The 14,132-nt window shown below is 46.3% G+C and overlaps 1 protein-coding gene across 1 annotated transcript in view; it reads left to right on the top strand.

Moving 5' to 3' along the window:
• Window positions 1-8,506: 8,506 nt before the first annotated feature.
• Window positions 8,507-14,132, top strand: part of LOC142657638 (uncharacterized) — a 209,056-nt gene continuing 203,430 nt past the window's right edge. The window contains exons 1-2 of the mRNA XM_075832904.1: window positions 8,507-8,626; window positions 13,120-13,217. Coding sequence (XP_075689019.1) covers window positions 8,542-8,626; window positions 13,120-13,217 — 183 coding nt within the window. The 5' untranslated portion in view covers window positions 8,507-8,541. The remainder of the gene's footprint in view (window positions 8,627-13,119; window positions 13,218-14,132) is intronic.

Below are 14,132 nucleotides of genomic sequence, written 5' to 3'. Positions count from 1 at the left end.
CGGAAATATAAAACCCCTCACACCGCGCAATCACCGGAAATATAAAACCCCTCACACCGCGCAATCACCGGAAATATAAACCCCCCCCCCACACCGCGCAATCACCGGAAATATAAACCCCTCACACGGCGCAATCACCGGAAATATAAACCCCTCACACCGCGCAATCACCGGAAATATAAAACCCCTCACACCGCGCAATCACCGGAAATATAAAACACCTCACACCGCGCAATCACCGGAAATATAAAACCCCTCACACCGCGCAATCACTGGAAATATAAAACCCCTCACACCGCGCAATCACCGGAAATATAAACCCCCCACACCGCGCAATCACCGGAAATATAAAACCCCTCACACCGCGCAATCACCGGAAATATAAACCCTCACACCGCGCAATCACCGGAAATATAAACCCCCCCACACCGCGCAATCACCGGAAATATAAAACCCCTCACACCGCGCAATCACCGGAAATATAAACCCCTCACACCGCGCAATCACCGGAAATATAAAACCCCCCACACCGCGCAATCACCGGAAATATAAAACCCCTCACACCGCGCAATCACCGGAAATGTAAAACGTTCTGTCTCACAATACGGCGACACAAATATATAAATTTTGGTGTTGCCGTAATCGTATTGACCCGGAGAATAAAGGTAACAAGTAATTTTTACCGCATGGTGAACGCCCCAAAAACTAAACCCAAAAAACAATAGGATTCACTGCTTTTTCCCCTATTCCACCCCACGATTGTTTTTCTCTTTCCCAGTACATTATAGGGGACAGTAAAGGGGTTTTCCATGATCGGAAAATTGATGACCTCCACCGGAGAGTTCATCATTATATGATCTGTGGGGGTCCGACACCCGGACTCCGCACCGATCAGCTGCTCCGGCTGCCTCCGGGCACCAGATGTCCATCCTGAAAGCAGATGCTCCCGTCACGGAATAGCGGCCGTGCTGCAGTGTTAAAGTGAATAGGAGCAGAGCTGCAGTTCTACAGAACGGCCGCTATTCAGTGGTCGGAGCCATTTACTTCTGGTTCAAAATATCCGGCAGCCGGAGCAGCTGATCGGTGTGGGGTTTGGGTGTCGGACCGCCACAATCATATACTGATGACCTATCCGGTCGTCATCTGTTCTCCGATCGTGGAAAACCCCTTTAAAAATGACATCACGTCCCACACAAGACGTGTTCTCATACGGCTATGTCACCGGAAATATAAATAAGTTATGGCTTTTGGAAGGAGGGAGGAAAAGTGAATATTTGCTGCGTGTTCAAGGGGTTAAAGAGGCTCTGTCACCAGATTTTGCAGCCCCTATCTGCTATTGCAGCAGATCGGCGCTGCAATATAGATTACAGTAACGTTTTTATTTTTAAAAAACAAGCATTTTTGGCCAAGTTATGACCATTTTCGTATTTATGCAAATGAGGCTTGCAAAAGTACAACTGGGCGTGTTGAAAAGTAAAAGTCCAACTGGGCGTGTATTATGTGCGTACATCGGGGCGTTTTTACTTCTTTTACTAGCTGGGCGTTCTGATGAGAAGTATCATCCACTTCTCTTCAGAACGCCCAGCTTCTGGCAGTGCAGCACTGTGACGTCACTCACAGGTCCTGCATCGTGTCGGCACCAGAGGCTACAGTTGATTCTGCAGCAGCATCAGCATTTGCAGGTAAGTAGCTACATCGACTTACCTGCAAACGCCGATGCTGCTGCAGAATCATCTGTAGCCTCTGGTGCCGATGTGTCCTCGCTTGTCTGACATGATGCAGGATCTGTGAGTGACGACACAGCGTGATCTCTCGAGAACACGGCTGTGTCTGCACTGCCAGAAGCTGGGCGTTCTGAAGAGAAGAGGATGACACTTCTATACACAACGCCCAGCTAGTAAAAGTAGTAAACACGCCCCGATGTACGCACATAATACACGCCCACTTGGACTTTTACTTTTCAACACGCCCAGTTGTACTTTTGCAAGCCTCATTTGCATAAATACGAAAATGGTCATAACTTGGCCAAAAATGCTTGTTTTTTTTTTAAATAAAACCGTTACTGTAATCTACATTGCAGCGCCGATCTGCTGCAATAGCAGATAGGGGTTGCAAAATCTGGTGACAGAGCCTGTTTAAGTACATAACAAGAGACAATAAACATTAAAAGGGTTGTCCAACTTCTGACAGCTGATGACCTATTCACCGGATAGGTCATCCGTATGTCATCGGTGCGGGTCCGACACCCGGACCCCGCACCGATAAGCCGCCCCGGTGGCCTGAGGGCATTGGATGTTGTGGCAATTAATGCTATGGACGAAGCCTGGAAGCAGTTGGCTCCGTACATAGCATAGCAGCCGTGCTGCAGAACTGCAGGTCTGCTCCCATTCACTTGAATATAGTACTGCAGCTCGGCCGCTATTCCGTGACCGGAGCTAACTGCTTCCGGCTTATACGTCCGATGCACGGAGGAACCGGACCAGCTGATCTGTGCGGGGCCCGGGTGTCGGACCACCGCAGATCATGTACTGATAACTGATCACCTATCCACCGGATAGGTTGTCAGAAGCTGCAAAACCCCTTTAATGAATGACAGGTCCAGAAGGAGCGAGACCCTGCCCGCGTAGACTGCACTCTACAAGAGAAAGAGGGACCCTGCTACAAGAGGAGAAGGACTCTGCCCGCATAGACTGCACTCTACAAGAGAAGGGAACAGTGGGTGAGGGTAGAAGCTGGTCATCCGGTGGAGTAGTGGCACCCGGGTTATTGCAGGGTGTAAGCTTTTCTGAGGAGGGGGTGTACAGGTTACTAGTGAAGGTTTGGATGGAGGAAGAGATCTGATGTGTTGGGTTAAAGAGGTCCAGAGTATGGGGGATGCACGGGAGAAATCTTTTAAGCGATGATGTGAGGAACAGATAAAAGGAGAGCAGAGAACGTTCTTGTGAGTACCGGAGATTAAGTGTGGGGAGGTTTCAGGAGATTAGGGCAGAGATGTATGGAGGGGACAGGTAGTGGAGTGGGGATAACGTGTGGGTAAGTATCGGGATGTTAGGGCACAGGTGTATGGAGGGGACAGTTTCTGAACCGGATATATTGTGGGAGATAAGTTCAGAGATGTATGGATGGGACTGTAGATTACGTGTTTAGGTATCAGGAGATTAGGTCAGAGATGTATGGAGGGGACTGGAGATTACGTGTTTAGGTATCGGGAGATTAGGGCAGAGATGTATAGATGGGGACAAGTTGTGGACCGGATATTTTGTGGGAGGTATTGGGAGATTAAGGCACAGATGTATGAAGGGTAAATACAAGCACTCCTTTAGATTAAATATGCAAAAGGTGATTTATTTGAATAAGGCAAGATTTGGAGAAAAAAAGTAAGGTTTCGGCCACAATCCGGCCTTTGTCAAACTCTGCAAATGAACGCAGAAACAATGTACATATTAGGCAGAGAGTACATATAAATTTACAAGACAATCATGTACAAGAAAAAGAGGAAAATGAATGATGGTGGCCTAGTCGAGACGGTAGATGAGGGCATATATACTAGCATTTTTGTCCGAGCGTAAGGAAAGACTGAATTCGAGAGTGTTTTTGAGGTGGAGGCAGCAAGAAGTGGTAAGCGCTTGGCTGTGCCATTTCAATTTAAGGATTATCCCACAGTTCAGCGGACCTGTGAGACTGGGAAAAGTGTGGAGCCATTAACTGTGATTAATAGTTTTGGTAAGGGGGTTGAGTGAGATGGGGTAAAGATGCAACCAGCCGCCGCCACCCCCTCCTGCACTAATTGTACCTGAGCCTATAGGACGCAGATACAATTACATGCATAACCGCAGAATCGCCGGCCCGACCATTCAGCGCCTAACAATGACGCTGATTAGCAGGGCAGAATGAATTGCCCTGCCAATCAACGCCTTTCAACGAAGCTAGTTCTTCTGTTGTTGAAAGGCGCGGATTGTCAGGGCAAGTCATTCTGACCTGCCAATCGGCGCCCTTCAACGGCGCAAGCGTCGTTCAGCCACAGCAGACCTGCTCAGAAGAGAGCAAGCCTGCATTGACACAGGACGGCATAGGGATGGGATCAAGGTCTACGGGCATTATCTACGGGGGGAGCTATATGTGGGACGCTATCTACAGGGGGTGCTATATGTGGGGCACTATCTACATGGGGTCTGTATGTGGGGCACTATCTACAGGGGGGCTATATGTGGGTACTATCTACAGGAAGATCTATTGGGGGCACAATCTACAGGGAGCACTGTGTATGTGGGACACAGTGTATGGTGCTATTATAATCCGGGACAGTGTATGGTGCTATTATAATCAGGGACACAGTGTATGGCACTATTATATTTAGGGTCGTAGTGTGTGGCACCAAGACCATTTTATCTTCGTTTGTAGGTGCAGAAAGTGCGACTCTGAGGACATCTGAGCGGCAAACTACAGAAATAGGCTGTGGCCAGGAGGAGTCATCGTAGAGGTCTGCACCGGATGGAGAAGAAAAGAGAAAAAGAACAACTAGAATCTGAAAAGACGTCACCGGTGAGTCCCTTAATGTAAATGTTTATTCTCCCTCTAATCAGTACTGTTGTCACTGTATGATCTGCAGCGAAAAGTGCTATGATTTTTTTTTTGTGAAACAGCAACTCCCAGCATATCCTTAGCATTTTATATACAGGAAAGATGGTTGTTCTATTTAGGGATTATGGTTGTGATACGCAGGGATGATGGTTGTGATACGCAGGGATGATGGTTGTGATACGCAGGGATGATGGTTGTGATACGCAGGGATGATGGTTGTGATACGCAGGGATGATGGTTGTTATACGCAGGGATGATGGTGGTTATACGCAGGGATGATGGTGGTTATACGCAGGGATGATAGTTGTTATACGCAGGGATGATAGTTGTTATACGCAGGGATGATGGTTGTTATACGCAGGGATGATGGTTGTTATACGCAGGGATGATGGTTGTTATACGCAGGGATGATGGGTAGTCCAGCCATCATTGCTGCATTAACCACCATCATCCCTGTGTATACCAGCCACCATCCCCTTATATAACCCCCATCATCCCTGTATATACCATCCAATATCCCTGTTTATAACCCCCATTTTACCTGTATAATAATAATAATAATAATCTTTATTTATATAGCGCCAACATATTACGCAGCACTTTACAATTTAGAGGGAACATGAAACAAACAATATCAGACATTACATAGTGACAAAGTTCATTTACAATTCAAACCTGGGGAGTGAGGACCCTGCTCGCAAGAGCTTACAATCTATGAGGACATAAGGGAGACACAAAGTGTAATAGTGTTTGTTCTGTACAATGGTCCGGCCATTTTTATACACATGCGGTGGTAACATAAAGCTGCATGAGCCGGTCACCAGCCAGTATCCGTGTATGACGGACATGAAGAGAAGGAGTGTGAGGGAATCTTATTCTGATGACTAATCTAAATGGAGGGCCATGGAAAGGAGTCAGATTAGGGAATGTTATAGGCCTGTCTAAATAGATGTGTTTTCAGGGCACGTTTAAAACTGTGGATATTGGGAATTAATCTGATTGTCTGGGGTAGCATATTCCAGAGGACGGGTGCAGCACGAGAGAAATCCTGGAGACGGTAGTGGGAGGTTCGGATTATGGAGGATTTTAATCTAAGGTCGTTGGCAGAACGTAGAGCCCGAGTAGGGTGGTAGACAGAGATGAGGGAGGAGATGTAAGGAGGTGCAGCACTGTGGAGAGCTTTGTGGGTGAGAGTAATAAGTTGTATAAACTAGCCAGGCTGGTATATACAGGGATGATGGCTGGCATATTCAGGGATGATGGGGTTATATAAAGAGCTGATGGGGGTTATATACAGGGATGATGGCTGGTATATAATTAGAATGCGCCTCTTCAGTTTTAAACATGCTTTAGGGGGGACCCACTGGATTGGGGCCGACTGAGATATGTTTCCCCCCCCCCCCCCCTCTGTGCTAAATTCCTAACTACGCCTCTGGCGGAAGGTGAAGGAGGAGATAGCTGTTAGACACTCTAGATAGCAGGAAGGTAACATCGAGACCAGAGAGGTCAATTAGACTAAAGGTTTAGATGGAGAAGTGTAAGGGTCCCAGGACACTCCAACCATTGAGGGACACTAACAGAGGGTGGGACGAGGAGGAGGAGGTGGTGTGTGAGTGGGAAATACTAAATGTTTGGTTGATAAGGTATGAGGAGATCCAGGAGAGGGCCAAGTCTGTGATGTCAAGGGACTAGAGCATTTGTATCAAGAGGGTGCGGTCGACTGTGTCGAAGGTGGTGGACAGGTTTAGAAGGAGGAGCACAGAGTAATGTTGAAGGCGGAGGACAGGTCACACTTTACAGAAGTCTGTGTGTAAGTTGTGACTGCTGAGTGATAAGATAATGCAGAGATCCTGCACACAGCACAATACATGCTACTTCTTCACACTTTACTGCCAGGACCTTCCATACATGCACACTGGACTGCCAGAACCTTCCATACATGCACACTGGGTGGACGGGACCTTCCGTGCATACGCACTGGGTGGACGGGACCTTCCGTGCATACGCACTGGGTGGACGGGACCTTCCGTGCATACGCACTGGGTGGACGGGACCTTCCGTGCATACGCACTGGGTGGACGGGACCTTCCGTGCATACGCACTGGGTGGACGGGACCTTCCGTGCATACGCACTGGGTGGACGGGACCTTCCGTGCATACGCACTGGGTGGACGGGACCTTCCGTGCATACGCACTGGGTGGACGGGACCTTCCGTGCATACGCACTGGGTGGACGGGACCTTCCGTGCATACGCACTGGGCGGCCGGGACCTTCCGTGCATACGCTCTGGGCGGCCGGGACCTTCCGTGCATACGCTCTGGGCGGCCGGGACCTTCCGTGCATACGCTCTGGGCGGCCGGGACCTTCCGTGCATACGCTCTGGGCGGCCGGGACCTTCCGTGCATACGCTCTGGGCGGCCGGGACCTTCCGTGCATACGCTCTGGGCGGCCGGGACCTTCCGTTCAGACCATACATGAATCGTTGTTGGTGTCTGTCTTGCAGATGTGAACAAAGTGCTAGTCACAGGGTACAGTGAAGTACAATTACTATCCAGTAAAACAATCTACAAGAATAGCTTAATATTGTAATAAGATTTTTAGATGTCTCTGAAGATTCAGGATCTCTGAGGTAACTTCTAATATCTGTAAAAACTTTTATCAGGGGTGTATTAATTCATAAAGGGCATCTGTCACATTGAACACCAGTCTGATCTGTTGGCAGCAAATTACATAGCAGGAGGACCTGAGCAGATTGTCTCTCTCCATTCACTTCTATAAGAGTTACGGAAACTGCCTAACAAGGCCACCCAGAGGTGGAGCCGCATCTATCAGACATTTCTGGCATATCCTGGGGAGAGTTGTCCGTGTTGGGAATACCCCTTTATTCCATGGGGTGACGGCTCTGAGAAGATGTTTCTCTCAATGATCAATAAGTGAGGTTCTGTATGTCACACATGATGTTGTCCCCTGTATGATTTCCATCTTCTCCTTTCTTCATAAAGACGTCTGCAGTACTAGATCCTCCAGTTCCTCCAGTTTTCTCATCTTCTCCTCCACAACGTTCCTTCTCCTGAATGACCCACCAAGGATGGACAAGGACAGGAATGAGATGAGCAGAAGAATATTAGACTTCACCTTGGAGATCATCTACCTGTTGAGCGGAGAGGTAAACTTTTCTACATTATAGAACAAGTCACACATAGGGAAGGGACAATGCATAATAGAAAGTGATAGGAAGACTCCAGTGTCCTGTATAACAGCGTCCAGACCTTCCAAGCGACGTCAAGAAGCCAACAGCAGAAAAGCTGAAGATCAGCCACCAATATGTTCAGTTATGTGTCATGTCACCAATGCAGCAATAGTAATGTTGTAGAGCAATGAGAATGACCAGGAACCAGGAGGATCAGGATGACCTCTATATAGAAACATAGAAGATGTCGGCAGGAGGAGAGCACATGGTCCATCTAGTCCCCCAAAATATTAATTCCTTTTTCGTTTTGTCCTCGTTCTATTTTCTCAATGTCTCATTGTAGGTGAGGTCTCCAGTATTACAGATGTGGGGTCACTAGAGCTCTAGACAGCGGGGTCACAATCTCCCTCTTTCTACTGAGGGGAGAATACGGTGTTCAGTTCTCGAAGTTTTTCTCTCCATACACAGGAGTACACAATAGTGAAGAAGACATCTGGTGACTGTACGACTCCCATCATCCATGAGTCAGGAGGATGGAGCAGTAGTCAGGGCCCCATCACAGAGCCCCCCCCCTCACTCCCGGATACATGAGAAGAACAATAAGAGGAAGATCTTAGAACTGATCTACAAGATGACTGAGCTGCTGACTGGAGAGGTGGGAATACTGGGAAATTCTACAGTAACCGCACTGGAGGTGTCTGGGTTATGACTGTATCATTGTGTGTGTCAGGTTCCTATAAGGTGTCAGGATGTCACTGTCTATTTCTCCATGGAGGAGTGGGAGTATCTAGAGGGACACAAGGATCTATACGAGGAGGTCATGATGGAGAACTACCGACTGCACACATCAGCAGGTAAGAAGATATAGATATTATAATTTATAGTTTATTTGTTTTTTTAAGTGTTCATTCCGTCATGTGCAGTATATACAGATATGTGATTCCTGATCTCCGATCACACGTTCCTTGCTTTGCTGCAGTGCTACACTAGGGAATCTTCACACGCAGCAGGTTTGTGGTAGAAATTTGTAGTAGGTTTGGAGCCACTAAACCACCAGCGTACCGATATAAGGCCGGGGTCTAGTGTTCAATACCTGCCTACCTCATTAACAGACGTTTAGGGAATAGTTAGTAAAGTAAATTACAACTTACCGAAAGGAGCTCGGGAGCGACATCATGCACATATGAAGCAGAGGACCGTTCACTGCGCATTCACAGTAAAGTGGGGTGTAGTGTCCTCGGCTTCATATGTGCATGCACCTGATGCTGCTGGACTTCTTCCGGTAAGTTGTAATTTACTTTACCAACCAATCCCTAAATGTCCTTTTTTGAGGTAGGCTAGTCTAGAACGCTAAACTCCTGCTTCATGACGGCATACTGGTGGTTTAGTGGCTTTAAACCTACTAACCGGTTCCTTTTAAAGGCTATGTACAACTAATTGAACTGAAATTTTTTCTATCGTTTGTTTTCTTCCACAATGCAAAATTAAGCAACTTTCTAAATAGTCTTCATTACAATTTCCAACCATTTGGCTGCTGTAGACTTTGCTTAACCCCTGTAGACAGTTGGTCTCCTGCAAATTCTAACTCCAATCCGTCAGTGCACTGCTCCTGGTGGCTGATTCAACTTCTCTTCCCCTTCCCTTCTCTCAGTGTTAGAGAGATAGCAGCGGAGGGTTGTACAGACAAGATCACACAAGCTGCTAGTATCATAGTGAAGATAGCCTATGTGTTCTCCTCACTATCAAGATGCTTTCTCTATACTCGGACCTGCTATGTACCAACACCCCCCTCCCCCCCCCATGCGGCTATCGCTAACACTAAAAAAAGAAAAGAGGAGGCAGAGCGGTGGAGTGCGGATTTGAGTTAGAATTTGCAGGAGACCAGCTGTCTACAGGAGTTACACAGACTCTACAGCAGCCAAGTGGTAGGACCTTTTTAATGAAGACTATTTAGAAAGTTGCTTAATTTTACATTTAGGAACCAAATGAACAATAAAAAGAATTCGGTTCAAAGGTGTAACATTGCCTTTAAGTAGTACAACATTAAATGACATCAGCTCATGATTAAAAGCCAGTAAATCATATGATCTTGCATAAATTGTTTTATTTTCAAGGCCTGAAACTAAAGATAACAATAAGTTGTGGCCCCATTATTCACAGTGTGTTAGAGCCAAACACAGATGTTATCCAACAAAAGCTCCGTCCTAAATGAAATGTGTTTTAGAAAGCAAAATATTCTAATCCAAAAATCCAATAATTCAGTTAATTTTAATTATTCAAAATTCAGCCAACATGGACCAAGTGGTCATTCCATATTAAAGTCTCCTACTTTTCCCTCCGCTCATGATTCTATCACTCTTAATAACAAAAGGTTTAGTAAACAACAAAGAGAAATTCTTCTCATTTACTAACATTATTGTATAATCTGCAGTATACATTGCCACCATATTTTTCGTAGTTGATACACATCTGTTACTGGCCCATAAGATTATTTTAATATTTTTGTATATCCGAAATCCTATGGCCACACCTTGAACCGTTACCTGAGGTATCTCACTGAACCATCTTTTTGGCCTTCGTATAGAATAGCATAGCAAACTACAGTATTCCATCTCGTGGAGTCCAGTAAAAAACATCTACCCTAAACATATATGTTTTTTATAATGGGGGCCTATAGGTGGCAGATGGCACTATATGGCATCCACCACAGGACTCCGTTAAAGGGATAAGGTGAGAATCTCCAGTGATGTAACTGAACAGTTATCACCGGAACTTCCCTGGGGGAAATTAATCTTTGCAATACTGTGTTTCCGCTTCGGAGGATCGGAAGAGGGATAGGCTTGACCTGATCTTGCTCTATGAATAACCTTCTTCAGAACAGAGACAATAGAGCCTGCAGTGTGCACGGTGGATGTGACCCCCTTCTTGCCACACCAGCACAGCAGTATATATCGTGCCCCCGGCTCATGCTTAGTCATGTCCACCTACCTATGCTCATGCCTCAGACAAGAACACTCCCCACTTCCAGCCTGCACCTCCTAGCTGGGCACAATACATACTCACCGAACAAGGTAGCTGAAAGAGGGGAACAAACTACAGTACATACAGAATGACAGGCATTGTTTCTATGAATTATACATAGTATATGGGGGAACAAGGAGGAGTATGGAAGAGGTGACGGCAAGGTGGGGTGATCACTGTTTACCTCTGTTACACTGACTGCATCTTCTGCATGGGAGTAGTAAAAATCACCCTTGTTCCCCTATACCGTGTATTGTTCAGTGAAGCGCTGCCTGCGAGGGGAAATGGGCTGTATAGGCCACGTGGCTCATTGTATGTCTATACAGTGGGATATGTTGTAACGTTCCGTGGAAGGTATACTTTGGGAGTCCTCCTGATGTGTAACTCCTATGGAAGGCTCAAAACTTGGTTTGCACAGAGTCTAAGATCTACATCCATCAGCCATAACATTAAAACCACCTTCCTAATATTGTGTATGTCCCTTTCAAGCCACCAAAACAGCTCTGATTCATCGAGGCATGGAACTCCACAAGACCTCTGAAGGTTCCTGTATCTGGCCCTAAGACGTTCACAGCAGATCCTTTTAAATCCTGTAAGTTGTCAGGTGGGGTCTCTGGATCGGACTTGTTTTTCCAGCGCATCCTACAGATGATCGATCGGATTAAGATCTGTGGAATTTGGAGTTGAAATCAACGCTTTGAGCACTGAACACTTTGAAGTACTTGAACTCTTTTTGAAGTACTTGAACTCTTTGTCATATTCTTTGTCACGTTCCTGAATACTGTTTGCAGTTTGGCAGGGCACATTATGCTGCGGAAAGAGCTCATTGCCATTTGACAATACTGCTGCCATGAAGGTGTTTAATTGATATATGACCGTGTTTAGGTAGGTGGTATGTTTCAAAATAACCTCTACATGAATGCCAGGACCCAAGTTGTTCCAGCAGAACATTGCCCAAAGCATCTCACTCTCTCAGCCTCCAGCGACTCTGCCGCCAGCATTAAGTTTCTCAGCAATTTGTTCTACAGTAGTACTTCCCATAATGCATCATGGTGCCATCTCTACCCCAGGAATGTGACGCACATGGCCGTTCATTTGATGTAAAAGTTAACTTGATTAATCAGATCATGCAACTTTCTTCCATTGCTTTTTGGTCCAGTTCTGATGCCCATTGTAGAAGCTTTTGCCAGAGGACTGGTGTCAGCATGGGTACTATGACTAGTCCGCAGTGATGCAGCCCTAAATGCAGTGATCTGAAATGCACTGCGTGTTCGGACACCTTTCTATCATAGCCAGCACTATGTTTTTGAACAGTTTGTTCTGCAGTAGTTCTCCTGTGGCATCGGACCAGACGGGCTGGCCTGTGCCCCCCACGCACATTAATGACTCTGTCACCGGTTGTCCTTCCTTGGACCACTTTTGATACGTACTAACTACCTCCTACTAGGAACACCCCACAAGTCCTTCCTCGGACCACTTTTGATACGTACTAACTACCTCCTACTTGGAACACCCCACAAGTCCTTCCATTTTGGAGATGCTTTGACCCAGTCGTCTAGCCATCACAATGTGACCCTTGTCAAAGTCGCTCAAATTCTTATGCTTGCCCATGTTTCCAACACATCAACTTTAAAAACTGTTAATTTGCTAAGAAATCTCTCCTCCCCTGTCAGGCGCCGTTGTCACGAGATCATCAATGTTCTTCACTTCACCTGTCAGTGGTTTTAATGTTATGGCTGATTATTGTATATATTGAGGAGGACAGTGTGGCTCGTCTTCCTTTTTAAATTTTATTTTTTACGTATTTGTCCTAATGGGTTCATGAATCTTGCTACAGAGGAGAAGGGGGTGTTCCCTCTCTTTATAGAGCTTCTGTTTCCTGTCCAGGAGGGAGGCAGCCTCTCTCATGGTGTCACTGAAAGCCAATTAACTAAATGTAATCATATATTTTTTATTTCCACATTCCTCATAACCGCACCAGGTAAAAGGAAACTTGGTGTAGTTGTTTTTCTTACTACAGGTACTTTGTGTGACTAAGAAAAGATGAGGGTCTTCACTGTGGGTTCCCTCTTTGAAATATAGAATTCCCCAATAAGCAGAGGTATCATTGTTCCATGGCACGCCTGGGCACTTTTTTTTTTGTTGGCAGGGAGCTCTTAATAAATGTCCCCTGCGCTTAACAACTTTCAACTGTATCCGCAAATCTCAGGACGTGCCCTTTAGACTTTGATTAAATAAGTATAGAATGTAAGGTTCATAGAGAAGTATGTGATATATAGACAGATATACAGTAGTCATGTATTCAGTCACTTTGTGTTTCCTATAGATGGATCCAGTAGGAGAAATCCACCAGAGAGATGTCCCAGTCCTCTGTATTCCCAGGACTGTCAAAAGGAAAATCACAATGTTCCAGAGAATCATCAGGTAGATGGCGCTAAATTCTCCTCAAAATATGACTATAAAGCTGTGGGGGGGGGGGGGGTCAGGCTGGGCATGTGCCCCGGGCACAAATAGAATAGAAAGAAGGTAGGGGGCGCCGGGCTGGGCGGCACGGTCATAGTTGCCAACAATCCCGAATTTGCCTGGACAGTCCCAAATTTACAGAGACGTGTCCCGGCAACTACTATGTTCAATTGTATCTGCGTCCTTAGGATGCAGATACAGTTGAATAATTTGGCAGAGCAGGAAACTATCCCAGCTCTGCAATTTACTCTTCCTGGAGCGGAATCCCTGGCCAAAGAATTGCCGATGCTCTGGCCAGGTATAACACTCTTACAGTGAGCCCTACACCCCTGTCCATATATAGAGCTGGTATATGACTTCTAGAAGGAGCCCCAATGGCGCTATCTACAAGGGGGGCTGTGTGGCAGTATCTACAGGGTGGGGTGTGGCAGTATCCACAAGCGGGGGTGGGGGGAGTGTGGCAGTATCTACAAGGGGTGTGTGGCACTATCTACGGGGGGAGGGGGGGTGGTCTTGGCAATTTCTCCCAGAGTGGAGTGTGGCATTATGTAAAGGTGGAGCTGTGTGGCAGTATCTACAAGGTGGGTGTTTGACACGATCTACAAGGGGGTGTGTGTGACACTATCTACAAGCGGGGGTGTGGCAGTATCTACAAGAGGAGGCTGTTCATTATGTCACTATGTAGTCCCATTAGCCTCCGTTATACAATATTTTTTAGTCCGGTACTGACCTCTTTAACCGCTTCCCGTCGTAAACCACTTTCAGATTTACATTTTCGTTTTTTCCTCCCCACCTTCCAAAAGCCATAACGTTTTAATTTTTCCGTCGATATAGTCCTATGAGGGCTTGATTTTTGCGGAACGAGTTCTAGTGTTT

The sequence above is a fragment of the Rhinoderma darwinii genome, chromosome 1, assembly GCF_050947455.1.
Source record: "Rhinoderma darwinii isolate aRhiDar2 chromosome 1, aRhiDar2.hap1, whole genome shotgun sequence".
Taxonomy (NCBI): Eukaryota; Metazoa; Chordata; class Amphibia; order Anura; family Rhinodermatidae; genus Rhinoderma; species Rhinoderma darwinii.
The sequence above is the reverse complement of the archived record's forward strand: the minus strand, read 5'-3'. Positions and strand labels throughout refer to the sequence as shown.